This window comes from Pteropus vampyrus, unplaced genomic scaffold, assembly GCF_000151845.1.
Source record: "Pteropus vampyrus isolate Shadow unplaced genomic scaffold, Pvam_2.0 Scaffold203, whole genome shotgun sequence".
Taxonomy (NCBI): domain Eukaryota; kingdom Metazoa; phylum Chordata; class Mammalia; order Chiroptera; family Pteropodidae; genus Pteropus; species Pteropus vampyrus.
In genome coordinates, this window is record NW_011888984.1 from 2,076,147 (window position 1) to 2,093,112 (window position 16,966).

General features: G+C 46.7%; 1 protein-coding gene across 1 annotated transcript; it reads left to right on the plus strand.

Moving 5' to 3' along the window:
* The first annotated feature begins 58 nt into the window (after positions 1-58).
* WDR87 (WD repeat domain 87) lies at positions 59-15,948 on the plus strand. Its single transcript, XM_011372307.2, has 6 exons — positions 59-203; positions 5,112-5,229; positions 6,134-6,304; positions 6,685-9,563; positions 9,993-10,246; positions 10,614-15,948. The coding sequence occupies exons 2-6, from the start codon at positions 5,158-5,160 to the stop codon at positions 15,905-15,907; spliced, it is 8,670 nt and encodes a 2,889-aa protein (XP_011370609.1). The 5' UTR covers positions 59-203; positions 5,112-5,157; the 3' UTR covers positions 15,908-15,948.
* The last annotated feature ends 1,018 nt before the right edge of the window (positions 15,949-16,966 follow it).

Below are 16,966 nucleotides of genomic sequence, written 5' to 3' on the forward strand. Positions count from 1 at the left end.
CCTGTCGCCTCCGTGCAGCTCTCGTCTCCAGAGCACTTCCGCAGCCCCGAGGGGCGTGAGAGATTGAGGCGTGTCTTCTGCAGACTCCAACCCGGTTTCCGCGCTCCTCGCTCTGCGAGGGCGGTTTTTCCCTTTCTCCCAGTCCCGTCCACCTCCTGCTTTCCTTCGGCGGACCCTCTCCCTCCCTCTCCGCAGAGCGCGAGGTACTTACCCCGAGGGCGCGAGCCTGGGAAGAGTCGGGGACAGCAGAGCAGTGCGCTAGACCCCCAACGAAGCCGAGCGGCGAAGGAGGGCGTCTATGCGCGCTCGCGCACGCGCGCTCGCTGGCCAACTCCGGCCTAATTTGCTGCGGGCCCCGCGGGGAGGACTTTTTTTCTTTTCGAACGCGCGCGCGGTCTCGCGCTGGGCTTTTTCCTGCCGGCCGCGCGCCAGTGCGCACGCGCGCTCACTCCCCTCGCCTGGGTCAGTCCGCCGGGCGCGTGGTTGTGGGGCTAACCGATGTGTCGGTGGAGTCCTCCCGCAGCATCCCCCCAAGGTCGCTACTCAAGCGCTCCTTCTAGGTCTGGCCTTTCACATAGCAGCTCTAGGGTGCAGCCGTACACGCCGTACCCGTTCCTTGTTGAGAGTCTTCTCGTCGCAGGTAATAGGCGCGGCCCGGCCTTGAAGATGCGGACACGGTCTCCTTCAAGCCAACGCGAAGACCGGGGCGCCCGAATGTGTAGGGGCTCGGGTGTGGTCGCCACTACTCAGCCTAGGCAGCTCCAGAGCTTTGCTTTCGAGGGGAGCCTCAGGACCACCATCCAGAGGGCTGTCCTGGGGTCCCTGTTATTCATTCGTTGATCACATTCTGAGGAAATTAATGAGTACCTAGGCCTGGGAAATTCTTCCAAATTTAGTTCACCTGCTGCCATAATCAAGGTCCAACCCTTTAAAAAAAAAAAAAAATGTATGTTGCTACTCCTCCTACCTAGGGGTTCCGGAAGGAGTTGGCTGAAACTACAAGGACCTCTAGGTCAAGTAAACCCAGTACCTTTCCCACCTCATCCTTCCTTCCCAGAAAATGATCAGTAGGACTTGAAGCTGGGAAACATATATTTCTTCCTGGGAGAGGGCAGGAGTCATTCATTTGCTCATTCATTGAACAAAAATATATTAAGCACCAACTTCATGCCACTGTGTGGTTCCCACCCTCAAGGAGCTAAGTCTAGAGTGAATATCAGACCACCACAGGACAGTGACGATCTAAATCTGTGCTATTCTAATAGAAATATACTGCAGGTCACATACGCAATTTAAAATTTTACGTTAGAAAGTTGAAACGTGCAATTAATTTTAATAATTTATTTAACCCAGTGCATCCAAAATAAGTTGCGTTTAATGAAAAGAGATTTACATTGCTTTGAATTTGAAATTTAAGTTAATTAAAATTAAATAAAATTAAAACTCTGAGGCATTAACAAAGATATTCATTTTTAGCATGGGTCGTCATAGCAAAATGTTGGAAATTGCCCATGTCCATTAATAGAAGTTTGGAAAAAATAAATGATACTTCGGTCACACAGTGGAAACCATGCAACTGGCAACTTGAAAAATGAAAGCAATACGTATTAATATGAGTTAATTTCTAAGAAGTTGAGAAAAAGGTATGGAACAGTGTATAAAGCATACTGCCATTTGTATAAGAAAAATTATTTTTACCTATATGCTTGTGTACGTACAGAAAACCATATAAAGATACAACCAGTGATACCTTTGTGACAGGGAAACAAAAGGATGGGTAATCAGGTATGAAAAGGTGACTTTCTTTTCATTAAATGCTCCTTAATAGTTTTGAATATTTTTACCATGTTCACTTTAAACAGTTGTTGAATTAAATGGAGGATGATGGTTAAGTCATAGGGTCATTGTAAGAATTAAACAAAACGTGTAAAATGCCTGCCTACCACTTTACAACCTCATCAGTTCTAGATAGTATCATTAATCCTGGGTAACTGATAATGTGTATTTGTCAGCCTAGAAAATTATTTGTCTCCATAAATATAGTTGAGTACATTCCAGCCCCAGCCCGAGCTATGAAGTCACCTATAAGGCCAGAGTAGCATTCCCAGGCCCTGGGGACAGACTTGGGATCCTTATCTGTAAAGTCATTCAGTAAAGTATAAGTAAGTAAGCCAACATTGCCCTCTGGCTTTACAGCCCCTCTGACTTTCCAGTCAACTAATTAAGCCATTTTAATGCTGGCTGGGCTTCCTGCACCTCTGTCCCCAAACAGGAGAGCCACCTGCAAGGCTGTAGGATCTATGCAGTGCCCTACCTCAAAGTATGGGTCACACATCACAGCACTTCGTTCTTTTCCTTCTTAAAACTGGATCACTAGCATAATTTAATGTTTTGAGAAAATTAAAAGTTGCAGAAAGGTTCAAAGAATAATATAACCCATCCCCAGAATTTCCCACTGTAATCAATTTTATGACTATTCTTTAATGTCTGCCTTCCCTGCAGAACTGTAAGCTCTTTTGGGCAAGAACTGTATGCCCTCACACTCCTATAAAAGAGTATACAGAGCTAGTTAGTGACCCAAAAAGAACCCAGCGGTCCAATAGTGTCATGGAATGCAGTGTCCCCTAAAGCCAATTTCTGTTACAAGGGCAGGGCTCATGGGATGCTGGCCTTGCGTCCTGCCACCACTGACAAAGTATACTGGAGTGGATGGCAGCTAAGAAGAAGGGTGTAATGCCAGTGTCAATGCTCAGTCACGAACCTGGTCCATTTCCAGCCAGCAGGACATACCACATCTCAGCCCTGAATACTGACCCTGCCCTGACTTGGATGGAGGGCTTGAGTTGTCCCACTAGATCATCTTTAGGTTATCAAGTGAGTAAAAAAGTCTGCACCATTGAGATTAAGGCATCTGGAGCTCACTCTAGATCTGCTTTTAAGGACAGGTAATGGGATTAGGGAATCAAATGGGGGCATTTTAGGAAAGAGGTTTCCTCTGAGGGTGACCAGGAAGCTGGTACCTGGGATGGGAGTGGCAAAAGCAAAACACAGAGATTTGGGGTTTGAAGGCCTTATTTTGTCACTCACCCCCAAGGAATGTGCCCGCAAAGGGTCCCAAACTGCTTGCTTTTTGTAGGTTGGTCAAGAGAAGTTGGACCCAGAGAAGATATTAGGAACAATGGAAACTGATAGCAATGATTGCAAATTTGTTAGTAATGATGACTCTCCCAGCAGCTCTGGGGCCTGAAGGAGCCAGTGGTGTAAATCTGAGCCATGGGGCCTGCCCCACTCGCTCCCGAAAGGTGGTCCAAAGCGGCAGTAAATGCAGAGTTACAGGAGGACAGAACAGAAAAAGATATGGCAGGAGGGCAGCATGCAGTCTTGGGAAGAGTGGAAAGAGACAGAGGGGACGCTGAAGTCTGACAGCCAGTCCCCTGTTCCCATTAGTGCGTTTGTAGATCAGAGAGTTTCCTTGGCATCACCTGGCAGAACTTCTTTCTGATTCCGATATGGAGAAGAACCTTGAACTGTGCTTGGATCTTAGTCTTGAATCTGCCCTGTGTAGCCATGAACACATCCCTTTTCCTCTCTGAATTCACATTCCTTGTATGAATAATGGAGATGGTATCTGCCTCTCAGAAGTCTTTCAAGAACTAATGAGGCTATGGATGTGAAAGCTGTTTTGTAGGCTCTAACTCACTCTACATGTGAGATGATACTTTTTGCCGGCTGCTTCCCCCCAAATCCAGCCATCAAGTCTCTGTGGCAACACAAGGCCTAGGTTTAGCCATACCATAGGGCAGGTTCTGCTGACTTTCCCCCAGGATCCCAGAACAAGCCGATCTGGAACTCTAATAGCTTTCCAGACTGGTGGTTCTCAGGCTTTACTGTGCAGTAAGATCAGCTGGAGAGCTTGTTGAAAATCAGAATTTGAGGCCCTACCCTCAGAGTTTCCAATTCAGTAGGTCTGGGTTGGGCCCGATAATTTGCATTTCTAACAAGTTCTCAGGTGATGACACTGCTGCTGGCCTAGGGAATCTCATTTTGGGAAACCACTTGAAACAAAGTTCACAGCTTTCCTTCATCTGGCAGGCACAACGGTGGCCTCCATTGCCCTCTGCTGGCCAGACTATAAACTTAGCTGTCATGTTTCCAGAGCAACAGAAAAGTATAAAGTATGGGTTAGAAGGAAACAAATACTTGTCTGAGAACCAAACCAGCCTAAAAACAGCAATCGTAATTGTTTGTTGCTTCAGGGTATACTTAAAAAAGTATTCACAGGAATTTTTATTTGATCTTTGAACAATCCTGTGAAGTAAGCAACACTGGCATTTTCATTTTACAAATGAGGAAAACGAGCCCATCGACAGACCAGTAATGACAGACTGGCAGAGGGGGCTTGTTCTCAGAGTAGGGTTTGTTCTCGGTCCAACCAGGAAAAGCTGAGGTTTGTCCTCATGAGGGCCAAAGACGAGAGTGTGGAAGAGGATGATGAACAAGGCCAAATGGCAGGGCCCTTTTCTCCAGCTGTGCTAGGTGGCCTGACCCTTAACCCTGGGTGCCCCACATCTCAATTGGCTCTTTCAGTAGTCAGACCTGAACGTCCATAGAACCACCGGGAGGGGCCTGGTTACAAGCCAAGGTCCCTGGGTCCCACCTCCATGGGCCTGCTTCAGTCGGTCTAGGGCAGGACCTAGGGTTCTGTGCTTTAAGACCTACCCATCCCCCAGCAACTCTGGGAACTCCCAGTCCTCAAAGAATGCTCTCTTGACACACTACCATCAGCAAAGAACTGTTACTTGCCTGGGATGGTATCCCCTTCCAGCTCCTCTCTAGGTTTCTCTGCTTCTCTCACCCATAATATCTCACTGGGTTATGCTAGCTAAAATTCAATCCCCCACTCCTTTATTTACCCTCACCGAGCCTCAGCTTTCTCATCTATAAAATCTACCTCACTGGGCTGGAGTGAAGATTAAATGAGGTATGTCTTATGCATAGTTCCTGACAGTCAAAAAGTGTCCAATAAACCTGAGTTCATGGGTCTTGCCTTCTGATTCCTAGCTCCTCAAAAAGTAGTAGTGGCTAAGCCGGCATCTTTTGGATTCCCACAGGTTTTTAAGCAACGGTCCTGAGGAGGACCAGGTGATAATCAAGGTGATGTCTTCCCCCAGACTCATTCCCCTGTGGAAGGATTTTAAATACCTCATAAATGATATATATAAAATCAAGGTAAAGTATATGTAGGACATAAACATGTTATTGGTCTCTATCTATCTTAATAGTTATGAGCACTTCAGGGAGCATAGATTTTTCTATGGAAGCACGAAGAAGGCAGGGGAGACCGTAAAGACAACTGTCACCTTAGGAGGAAGTGGGCCATCAATTTCCAAATGAGCCTAGGGACCTGTTGCAAGGACATTTTGATAGTGAAATGTGAACACTCAGAAGCACTGTAAGAGGAACCAGCCCTCCGGGAAGAGAGATTTTTCTGCGAGAGAAGGGAGAAGGCATCGGAGAGAACATCTGCCAAGCTCAGTTTTGCTATGGTTGGCTGTGTAACAGGATCCCAGGTGCACGTTGCATAGCACATGCTGTCACTGTGGGATCATATATACTGTATATATGTCATTTTCCTCTGTCAAATTTCAGGGCCAGGTAGGGTATCCTAGAAGTCTTACTTAGTGCAGTTTTAAACTTTAATAACTTAAAGCTGCACTGACTGTTGGGATACCCTGTTACATTACATGTGGGTCTGTAGCAGTACATTTGCCTGAGTAATCTGTTAACTGTGTCTTCTGTGACATATGTACCTTTTAGACAGAAGGGAGAATGTTAGGGGACAGGTATATATCACTTCATGTTGGCAAGAATGTTAATTTTCCCCTGTGCTTGTACTATAAAATTTGCCCATAGAGGCCCTGTGGGGGTTTGGTTCTCTCTTGTGTTGGGGTTTTGTTATGTGCTTGTGAAGTGTAGGTGTCCCACAGGTGATAAGCTGTGCATGTGTGGGTGTAACAGAAGTGGTCCTTGGGACTGTGGCATGACTTTGGGAACTGTTTCGATTGTGACTTGAGTGAGACTACGATTAGTGTACGTGTGTCCTGGTCTTAGTTTCTGCTATGTCTCTCCCCAGCAAACTGTAGATGACCCAAAGAGTGAGGTCATTGTGCTGAGTGACCGGTCCCAGATATTGTACAAAGAGTCTCGCCATCCTCAGAATATGCCGCTTATATGCTATTACTTCAGCGATGCCAACTTCTTTGCCTCCCTCTCGTGGGTGACAACAACCACAAAAGAAATACAGGTAAAACTGCCTCGTCTTCCTCCTTCCCAGCCCATTCTACAGGAGCCATGCCCATGTAAGCTCTTACCCCGCATTGACAAAGGAAAACATACGCCTCAAGTGAAAGTGACCTGGACCCAGGATTCCTCTCTCATCCTTTGTCCAATTACAGTATCCATGTTGAGTAGATTTTATGGTCCCCCTAAAGTAGGCCAAGGTCAGGGAAAGAGTCCTAGGCATCCTGCTTCTGCATTATTTCTAACCATAATAAGTGGGGACTAAAATCATTCTAGAATTTTCCAATTCCTCCTTAGCACAAGAACAGGGAAAAACAGCTTAATAGTCTGCCCTTCCCTCTCCTACTATCTTCTCTAGGCAGTTTCCATGTTATTCCCTTCTAGGCTGTAGTATGGATGAAGAGCAAAACTGAGGACATGGTTGAGAAGAGAACTTTCTCCATGACCGAACGATTGCCGCCCATCCAGTCTATGGTCCACACAGGTTCCTTTCATATCCTTGTGGCCTACTGTGGTGACCTGTTACTGCGGCTCTTTGGGGACCACTTTCGGTCATTCAAACCCCTGGGTATAGTGCCCTGCCGCTTCAACATCAGCTGTCTCTGCTATGACCCGGAAACAAAGATGCTTCTGTCAGGCATCCTGGGGGCAGTGGTCACCTGGATCATTGAGCGGAGTGGCAGGGGCCTCCAAATCGCCCACGTGGTTTCCATGTCTGGTGAAGAGTTTGTCCAGGACATTGTGCTGAACGGCCCCGATGGCTCCCTCCTAGCCCTGTGTGAGACTGTGGTGAGGGTCCTGGAGCGCCAGGGCCTGGGCCAGCTGGGAGAGCTGAAGAGGTTCACTTCCACCACCAGTGGCTCCTCCATCACCTGCTGCTTCACCTGTTTTGATCAGGGCTTTCTCTATGCTGGAAACAAGACGGGGGAAATCCAAGTATGGAGCCTCAGTCGGAGCTACTCTCTGCACAGTTTCAAAGCCCATTCATCAACAGTGGTATGCATCCGCAGCCGGCCGGAAGCCCACACCCTGCTGACAGCCGGCAAGGAAGGCTTCATCAAGGAATGGAACCTGACTTCTGGGAACTTACTACGGCAGCTAGAACTTGGCGAGGAACTGTATCGACTCCAGTTTATTGATAACATTACTTTCTTCTGCCAGACTACCCACTCTTTCTCCTTGCGCCGCCTGCCTTGCTTCTATAGCCTCTTCAACGTCTGTGGCTCCACTCCAGAGCATGTGCGTCGGATCCACTGTGGGAATAACTGGTTCCGGATCCTGTGCACTACTGAGGATGGCTTGTTGCGTTTCGTGTCCCCACTAACAGGGGATCTCTTGGTCCTCACGTGGCCCTTCTCAATCGTGGACCAGGCTGTGGACTGGGCCTACGACCCAGATAAAGAGGAGCTCTTTGTAGCAACAGGTGGCTCAGAGGTGCTGGTATTTGATACAACCCGCTGCCCTTGCCCAGCCAAGTATCTTTTATGCACTTCGCCAGATGCTCAGGACCTGGTACAATGCCTGGCGTATGGGCATTTCCACCTGGGTCGGGGTCTAGAAGGACTGATGTTCTCTGGACACCAGAGTGGCATGATAAGAGTGCTTTCCCAGCACAGCTGTGCTCGAATAGAGAAATTCATGCACTTTGGGGCTGTACTGGCACTCTGCACACTGCCCAGAGGACTTTTAAGTGGCCGAGAAAATGCTCTTCTCTGTTCCTATGGAATGGATGACTATGTACGCCTATCAGAAGCTGTGCTTGAAGGGACCAGAGTACATCTGCGGCCCCTTGCCAGCATTCTCAGCAGCTGTCACCTAAAACACCTAATACTCTTGCCAAAGTCTGTGGGTGCCATCACAGAGACTAACTGCCTGCGTCTCTGGAAGTTCCATGACATTCTGGTCTCTGAGACAAAGTTAGGCTCGACATTCATAGAGACATTGCCTCTGCACCAGTGTGCCATCACATCCTTCGATGTATGCCTGTCCTTGAGTCTTTTTGTTACAGGTGGTAGTGATGGCTCTGTCCGGATCTGGAACTTCCACGGGAGACTCATAGCCATACTGGACTCGTCACTGCACTTTGGCCCAGTGTGCTTTGCAAATGACCGGGCTGACCTGCTTGTGACTTTCAACCAGAGTCTTTATCTGGTATCCTGTTTACAGCTGCTGCCCCCGACCCTGCTGGTTCGCCTTTCCTTTTTGAGCATGACAGATGAAGTGCTAGAGGCCCCTAAGCCTTTCATACCGAGCTTCTTCTTCTCCTTTGAGACCATTTTTGTGCCCAAGTATGTCTACCTTGGACAAGGGCAACAGGAATTAGTAGGTCTGGAGAAACTTGTCAATAAGAGGGCCATTGCCTTTGACCATGCTGTGCCACACGTCATCGAAGAAGATGAGCAAGGGAGTGTTGTATTATTGTCTGCCCCAAAACGCGGTTCCTTGGATGAGGAGAAAACCAATGTAAAGACTCAGGTCAGCCAACCTTATCCCCATTATGTGGTTTCTCCCCAACTACAGCTGACAACCTGGGATGGAATCAACCCCTATCAGATACTTAGATACTACTTTGGTCATGAGCGGAAATGGCCCTTAGCTCCTGATTGCTACATCCCCAACTCGGTGATTCGTGCCCGTCTTTGGCCAGAAGGCAGCCCGATATACCTACAGTGCAACCTGCACTCACCCATACGGGAACTGGACTGGGACAAGTCCCAACAATTCTTTTTCTGGCACCATAAAGCAAGACCTATACATGACATAAAATATTCACAGGAAAAAGAACATGAAGACTTCCTAGAAATGAGAATGTCCAAAGACATAACCTACAGTGTCCTTACAGACTCAACAAACCGCAGTTGGCTGGGAAAAAGGATGAGTGAAATAGCTATTAATAGCCTGATTGAGACAATCCTCAACATCATGATCCATGCTACTCCACTGAAGTACCAATGCTGTATTGGTGTGCTGGGGCAAATCTTTGCCTCTTACCAGGTGTCTCCTTCCCTGCGCTCTGAAACAGCCCATCGTCTGCTAGATGATACAACCAATTCTAATCCACTGATCCGAGAGCTAGCCTGGGAAGGGCTGAAGCGTCTAGGAATGATCACTCATCTCTTTGCCATGCCCCTGGCCCAAGGGTTAATGGACAAGGACCAAAGAGTGAGGAATAAGGCCCTGAGCCTCATGGTTGACACTGGAGTCCAAACTAAGACCTCACTCTTAAACTTGATCCAGAACCGGGAGACTTACCAGGAGATGCAGTAAGTTCTTTGTCCCTTACGCAATTCTTTACCAGCTTCTCACTTTCTCCTCCCCCTTCCCCATTTTTTCCTTCCTTTCTTTCACTATCTCTTCATCCCTGTTCACTGGCTCTTCCTGTCCTTTTTCCTTGTTCTTAGTCTTTTTCCACCCCTAGACTATCCTGACAATCCCGACTGCTCACTCCTTTCTCCATTTCTTCTCCTATTCCTGTCTGTCTCCTACCTCTTCAAGCTTCCTTTTGCATCCTTTTCTCCTACCCCTGCAGCCTCCATACAGATCATTCTTTCTTCTTAGCCATCCTTTACCTCTACATACGCTGTCTCTATTGGCTACTTTGCCAAGCTCCCGGCCTATTCCACAGCAGTTCTCTCCTCATTCTCCTTCTTCTCCTTAATTCAGCATGTTCCTTCTCCTTCTTTTGTCCACAGGCAGGAAATGATTGGGAAGGAAACTCTGGACCATTTGCTGGGGATGCGTGCCACAGATCTCCAACTCCTTCACACTCAAGTGGAGCAACGACTGAATGAAAACCTGACCTTGTCACATGAAGATGAAAAGCCTGCTTTTTCTTTAGATATCTCAAAGGTTTCCAAGCAACATGATCTAATTCCTGAAGAAACTGAAGTTGTCATCAAGCCCAGCAAAGGCCTAAGACGGGGTCGAGCAGAGGGCAAAAAGCATAGTATGTATGGGGTGATCCAGTGTATGCCTGAGAGGCAGGGTACTTAGGGCTACAGTGAGTCAAGAGATATCAGGTAGGAGTAGAGATAAATGAAAAGATCTTTTCACAGAAAAGAACCTTTCTAGGAAGAATCCACCCAAACTTAGGAAGACTCCAAGGCCTATCTCTCTAGGATTTTGGATGGGGGCAGTGGGAATAAAGCAAGGAGAATGTCTTCTTCTTCTTCTTCTTTTTTTTTTTTAAATGCCTCAGCCCCCTCTGTTGCTATTTCTGTTGCAGTTCCTCCTAGCCCATACCAGATATTAGGAAGGGTTTCATTTCAGCCTCCTACACTTTCCTTATCTACATCTCTTGATTTTCCCTGCAGCCCGAAAATTGTTGCGGGTCTTCAAGAAGATGAAAGAGCCAGGTCCCTTAGAGGGTGAAAGCGATCAGAAGGAACCTGTGCCAGTGGTGGTGGAGGATACCGCTATATATCCTACAAGGTCTTCAATCTCCAGTGTACTAAAGATTGCAAAAGATGCTGAACAACAACCTACAGAGAAAGATGTCTCAAAGGATGTTGCAGTGACCCTTAAGATGCTGAGGAAAATACGTGACAAAAGAGGCAAGAAAAGAACAGTTGATAAACACAAAAAGAGGCACAAGAAGACAAAAGTTGCCGATGTTGTTACTGAGGAACCTGTGCCTAGTGTAAAAGAAGAACGAGTTATGAGGAAGGTGAAAGCCAAAGGGCGGGGTGTCACTGGAGCTCCTGGCCACAGGGTTACCCCTGGAGATGGCTCATCATGGCGGGATGACCTATGTCGTCTTATGACTCTGAGGATATCTACTTCCCAAACAAAAATGTTAGATGCTCTAAGCACTGACCTAGTGACCATTTCTAAACAGGTGCTGGTAGACAGGCACCCCAGCTGGGAACTCTTTCAGAAGATCTGCCCCCTGTTGAAGAAAGAAAGTGAGGTTCTGCTTGAGGACCTTGACTGGGATGTAGCCTGGCCAGAGGAGAAACCAATTTTTATTCAGGAAGAAGCAATCAGAGTGGACACGGTAATCACAGACATCGAAGAGGTACCAAAGGAGCAAGAGCAAGTGCAAAAGAAAGCAAGTGACATGCAGGACTTAGAGGAAACCCAGGTGATTCACAAAAAACGCAAGAAAAAGAAAGTTATATTTTTAGAACCAGGCGGCCTAACCAAGGGGAAACACATATTAAAGAAAGAGGAGAAATCCTCTAAGAAACCCTCTAAGCAAAAGAGGAAAGCAGTCCAGAAGGAAATAAAAGTGGATAAAAAAGAGAGGGAAATGACCAAAACAGAGAGAGATGTGAGTCAGGAAGTGGGAGAAATGGCCAAACCAGAGGAGAAAGTGGTTGAGCCAAAAGGAGAACCAGTTATGGATGAGAGGAAGTCTTCTTGGCAGGATTGGAAGATGTCCTGGGATCAGTGGAAACAGGCAAATGGTGAGACAAAGAAATCTTGGAATGAATGGAAGAAGGCCTGGGATATGGGGCATCTTGAGAAAGAGGAGAAACCACAAGAAGACAAAGAGAAGCTATCCCTAGACGAGGAAAAACTGGATGAGGACAAGAAACTGGGATGGGATGAGTGGGCACTGGCCTGGGAAAAGAAGTTGTCGGACAGCTCCAGGGAGCAACCGTTCAAGGATGAGGAGAAAGTGACCCTGGAGGAAGAAGAATTGTCTCAGGAGTGGGAAGAAGAAGGAAGAGAAGAAAAAGACGAAGAGGAAGAAGAAAGAGAAAAAGAAGAGCTGGTGACAGAAGAGCAGAGACAGATCCAGGAAGAATATAAACAGGCCCAGGTCGAGAGGAAACGAGCCCAAGCTGAAAGACAACGAGCTCAAGAAGAGAGGAAACTGGCACAAGAAGAGGAGAAGTTGGCACAAGAAGAGAGAAAACTGGCCCAGGAAGAGAAGAAACTGGCCCAGGAAGAGAGTAAACTGGCTCAGGAAGATAGGACGATGGTCCAGACAGAGAGGAAGGTTCTCGAGGAAGAGGGAAACCTGGCTCAAAGAGAGGAGAGAGTAAGCCAAGAAGCAGAGAAATTGGCCCAGAAAAGGATGAAAATGGCCAAGAAATTGGAGATACTAGCTAGAGGAGAAGAGAAAATAGCAAAGAAAGGAGGGAAGCTGGCCGAGGCAAAAAAGATATTGGTCCAGAAAATGGAGAAAGTGACCCAGAAGGAGAAAGATCTGGCACAGCAAGAAAAGGAACTAGCCCAGGACTTGGAGGAGCTGACATGGGAAGAAGAGGAACTGGCTTGGAAAGACGAAGAACTGAGTCAGGAAGAGGAGGAACTGGCTAAGGAAGAGGAGGGACTGGTTCAGGAGGAGGAGGCATTGGCCTGGGAAGAAGAGAAACTGACTATGGAAGAGCAAAAACTCATCCAGGAAGAAGAGCTTCTAATCCAGGAAGAGGAGAAACTGGCCCAGGACAAGGAAAAACTGCCTGAGGAACAGCAAAGACTTGCTCAGAAAAGAAAGCAATTGATGGAGAAAAAGGAAAAACTGGCCCAAGAAATGGAAAAATTGGTCCAGAAGAAGGCGGAATTTGCAAACAAAAAGAAAATACTAGCCCAGAGGGGTAAGACTCTGGCTCAGGAAAAAGAGAAGCTGGCTCAGAAGAAGGTGAAATTGAATCAGAAGAAAGAGAACATACACCAGCTCAAAGAAAACCTCGCCCAGAACAGAAAGAAATTAGTCCAGGTAAAGGAGAAACTGGACACTTACAAGAATAAATTGGTTCACGTAGAGGAGAAGCTGATGGAGGGAAAAAAGGAACTTTTCCAAAAGAAGGAGAAACTGGCTGAGGAAGAGGAAAAACTGGACCAAGAAGAGGAAAAGCTGGCTGAGAAACAGCACAAGCTAGCCCAGGACAAAATGAAATTAGCTCTAGAGGCAAGCGCAGTATTTCAAGAACTGCTCAAAGAAGAGCAGGATGTTATTAAGGCAGAAAAAGAACTGAGTATGGAAATGAAGAAACTGGCTCAAAAGAAGATGAAACTGGCTGAGGGAAAGGAAATTCTCCCTAAGGGAGCGACTAAAGAAACCAAACCACAGAGGAAACTGAGTAAGAATGAACTAGAACTGATGAAGAGGAAATTGTCACTAGAGGAGGAGCTACTGACGCATGAAGATAGGCAACTGGCCACAAAGCAAAAGAACATTGCAAAAGAAAAATTAGAACTTACTAGAGGAAAGAGAGTATATGCCCAGGAAGAAAGGAAGCTAGCCAAAGTAATAAGGAAGTTGGCTAAAGAAAATATTTCCATGGAACAATTAAAACAGAGCAGCAAAATCTTAAAGGTACTTCAAAATCTTATCAAAAAAGAAAGGAGACTAACCCAGGAAGAAATACAGATAACAAAGACAAAGAGGTCACTATCTATCAAGGAAAGGGGATTAAGCAAGGAACAAAATGAAATTGATGCCAAAGAGTGGGATATTTCTGAGGAACACTCAGAAATGACCAAAATTGAGAAGAAACTGGCTGAGAGGCAGAGAAAACTGGCCAAGGAAATTAGAAAAATGATAAAGAAAGAGAAAAAACTAACTGAAGTAGAAAGCAGATTGGCCAGGCAACACAGAGAAGTCATACAGGAAGAAGAGGAGGAAGGAATAACAGAAGAAAAAGAGGTAATGCCATTCCTTAAACAAGAGTCAGAAAAGAGTAAAGAGTTAAAGAAAATTGATGGGCTGCAGAAAGAGTTTCTCAGTCAAGGGGATGAGGTGGAAAGTGAAGAGAGCTTTCCTGGAGAAATAGAGAACCTGTTAAGTGAAGTAGAGCGAGAGAGTTTGTCTGAGGAGCTGGGAGAGGAAGAAGAGGAGGAGGAGGAGGAGGAGGAAGAGGAGGAGGAGGAGGAGGAGGAAGAGGAGGAGGAGGGGGAGGAGGAAGAGAAGGAAGAGGAGGAGGAAGAAGAGGCAGAAGTGTTTGAGGAGGATGCAAGCATGTATGATGAAAAGATGGAAAGTTTGAGCGAGAAAGAGGAGGAAGAAGAGAGAAGCTCATTGGGAGAAGAGATAGATAAGGAAAAAAAGATCTTAAAAGAAAAACTATTTAAGTTACAAGAACAAAGAATAAAGGACCTAAGAGGAAGAGAAACACTACCATCTATTAGAAAAAGAATCCCTGAGGTCGAAGGTAGTGTTATAAACCTGGGAGTTACACAAAGCCCTTCCAAGAAACTGATCTCAGTAGCTCTGGGGAGGAAAGAGGCTATGCCAGTGCCAGTGTCTGCGAAACAAATACCCTGGAAAGATAAGGCCACAGTACTTGAGACACCCAGGAAATTCCCAGAGACAAGGTTTATGGAAAAACAAGAAGAACTGTTGAAGAAATATAAGTCCATTCCTTTACAAGTTTGGGATAAGGTTTTAGAGTCACAAGAGCCACACTTAAGGACCCCATATTTTTCCCACATATTGAGGAAGACCATGGAAGCTCAAAAACTCCAAGGCAAAACACTAGGGGACAGGTGGCAGTGGCTTTTGAAGCGTCATCCACCTTTGGTGGGAAAGACTGGAGTACCATTACCTGTGCCTGAAATCCTGGATGAGGATATATATGAAGACATAAGCCTCTCAGAGTTGGAGTGGATCCATCATGTCTTAGAACGGATGGATGCAGGAGAACAGCTTTCCAGGGACAGTTTCCACAGATTGTGCCAGCTTCTCAAAGACCTCACCTCAAAAGGAACCTTAGAGTGGATGCATCTGGCCAAACTTGAAGCTATTGTGTACCGTCACAGACAGGTCCTGGAATCAAGAAGCACGCGTATCTCAAAATCCAGCAAGGAGCCGATGGGTCCAAAATACCTGAAAGTGATCCCTCCTATAAAAGGAAAGGAAAAGGAAGGCTGGCTAAAGCCTTTGGCTGTCCCCACACCAAAGTCCTCATTAGCTCCCAAGAGGATTCCAGACCCAAAGGCTGTAAATTGGCATCTTCTAGGAGAGCCTTACAGGAGTGCGCGGGCACAGCAGTTATCTAGTGCTCTCAGGGAGATGGAGATGCGGCACTTTTATCCTGCCCCTAGAGACATTTTCACGGGTGCCCATGCCTCTGTGGAAAAACAGACCCTAGCACTGATGTTTCAGAAGGACTTCTGGGCTTTTAAGGATAAGAGTAGGTTTCCCAAATTGCCCAAGGTGGAGAAGAAGGCCCAGCCTAGCTCTAAAAAAAAGGAAGATGTGCCTCTATGGGAGACGTTCGTGGCACTGTACCATGTTTTGCGGATGTTGCAGAAGCGATACGCGGAAGACAGTGCTGCTTGGATGGAACAGTTTTACCAGCTCATGGACCTGTACCAACTTAAGTCCCCCGGAATCCGGAGGCTGTTACAGGAGCTGCTACTGAGAGAGGCACCCAAATCCCATGAGATTGTGTACACAGAGGCCCTACGGGACATGGAGCTAGCTCCCGGGGAGCGGTTGTTGTACCATCTGTTTTGTGGTGGCTCTCATATCCCTAGAGGTCCTCTGGAGTTCCAGGAGGTGGTGCCCCTCCCGGGGCAAAACAACGTGCGTACCATACTTCCCATGGGCATTGCCCATTATGGGATCTTAGAACTTGCCTGGAAGAGCCTGCCCCAAGCTGATATTCACCTCACCATGGAACTGCCCCACATTGTTTCTCCTACCCCCTAATTTGGGAATGACTGGAGGTCAGGACTTTTCATTCCCACCTGGAGAAAGGCCTTGTCACCGGAATCCAGACTTTATTCCTAGGGCCCACACAGAGGTAGGGCCAGACCAAAGCCATTTCTCTACCCAGCTCCAGAAGCCAGCTTCTATATGTGGAATAAAGAGGAGGTTCTCATATCCAACAAGCTCTGTGATGCGTCCAATTTCCTAAAACATTTCTCCAGAAAGGGAGCCAGGGAGACCAGGTACTCACATACTCCAAATAGTGGGAAAACTTACCCAAAGCGAGTAGTGCTCACCCTCTGGAGGCCTTCGGACAGAAGAATCTGTCCTTGTCCTCTTCCTTTCTTGTCTCCCACCATCCTCTCCTAAAGACGATAGGAGGGAAAGCACCTGGCACAAAATGTTTATTTTGCATTAATATAAGAGGCATTAATATAATGGAAGGAAAATGGATTTTAAAATCAGAAAACTTGCATTTTGCTCCTTAGATTTTGGGGGTACATAGTGGTGGCAGACTCTATTTCCCTGGTCATCCCTCTGCATGCTGATGACTTGAGCCCCAAACAGCAGGTGTGGTAGGTATTGAAGAGACCCTTGAAGTAGAGGAAAAAGCTTCAACAAGTCCTAGCCAGTACCACCTGGTTACTGGATGGCACTGAGGGATAAGGCCATTTGAGGTTAAAGCAAAAAGAAAAGGAGGGAAGTTATGTCTTTCATTTCCTTCACCAATACCCAGACATGGGGTTTGGGGAAGATGATAGACTGAGAATTTAGAAGACTTGAGTGAAAGCTCCCCTGCTCTCTAGGGACGTATGATCCTTCTAAGGAGACGAGAGTTGAAAGGGGTAGTAAAGTGGAGGAGGTTGTCACTGCCAGTAATCATGTTCCTTCCCTGATCTCCTCTCTCCACCATAGAGACTTTAGAACTGCCTCTTTCCAGGGAAACTGAGTTTTCCAACAGTTTCTAGCAAGCAGCCCCCCTGTACCATTTGCTACCCCCCATCCCGCCTTACTTTTGCTATCCAGCTTCTTCCACCTGAGTTTGCTTTTGTGGGGAAG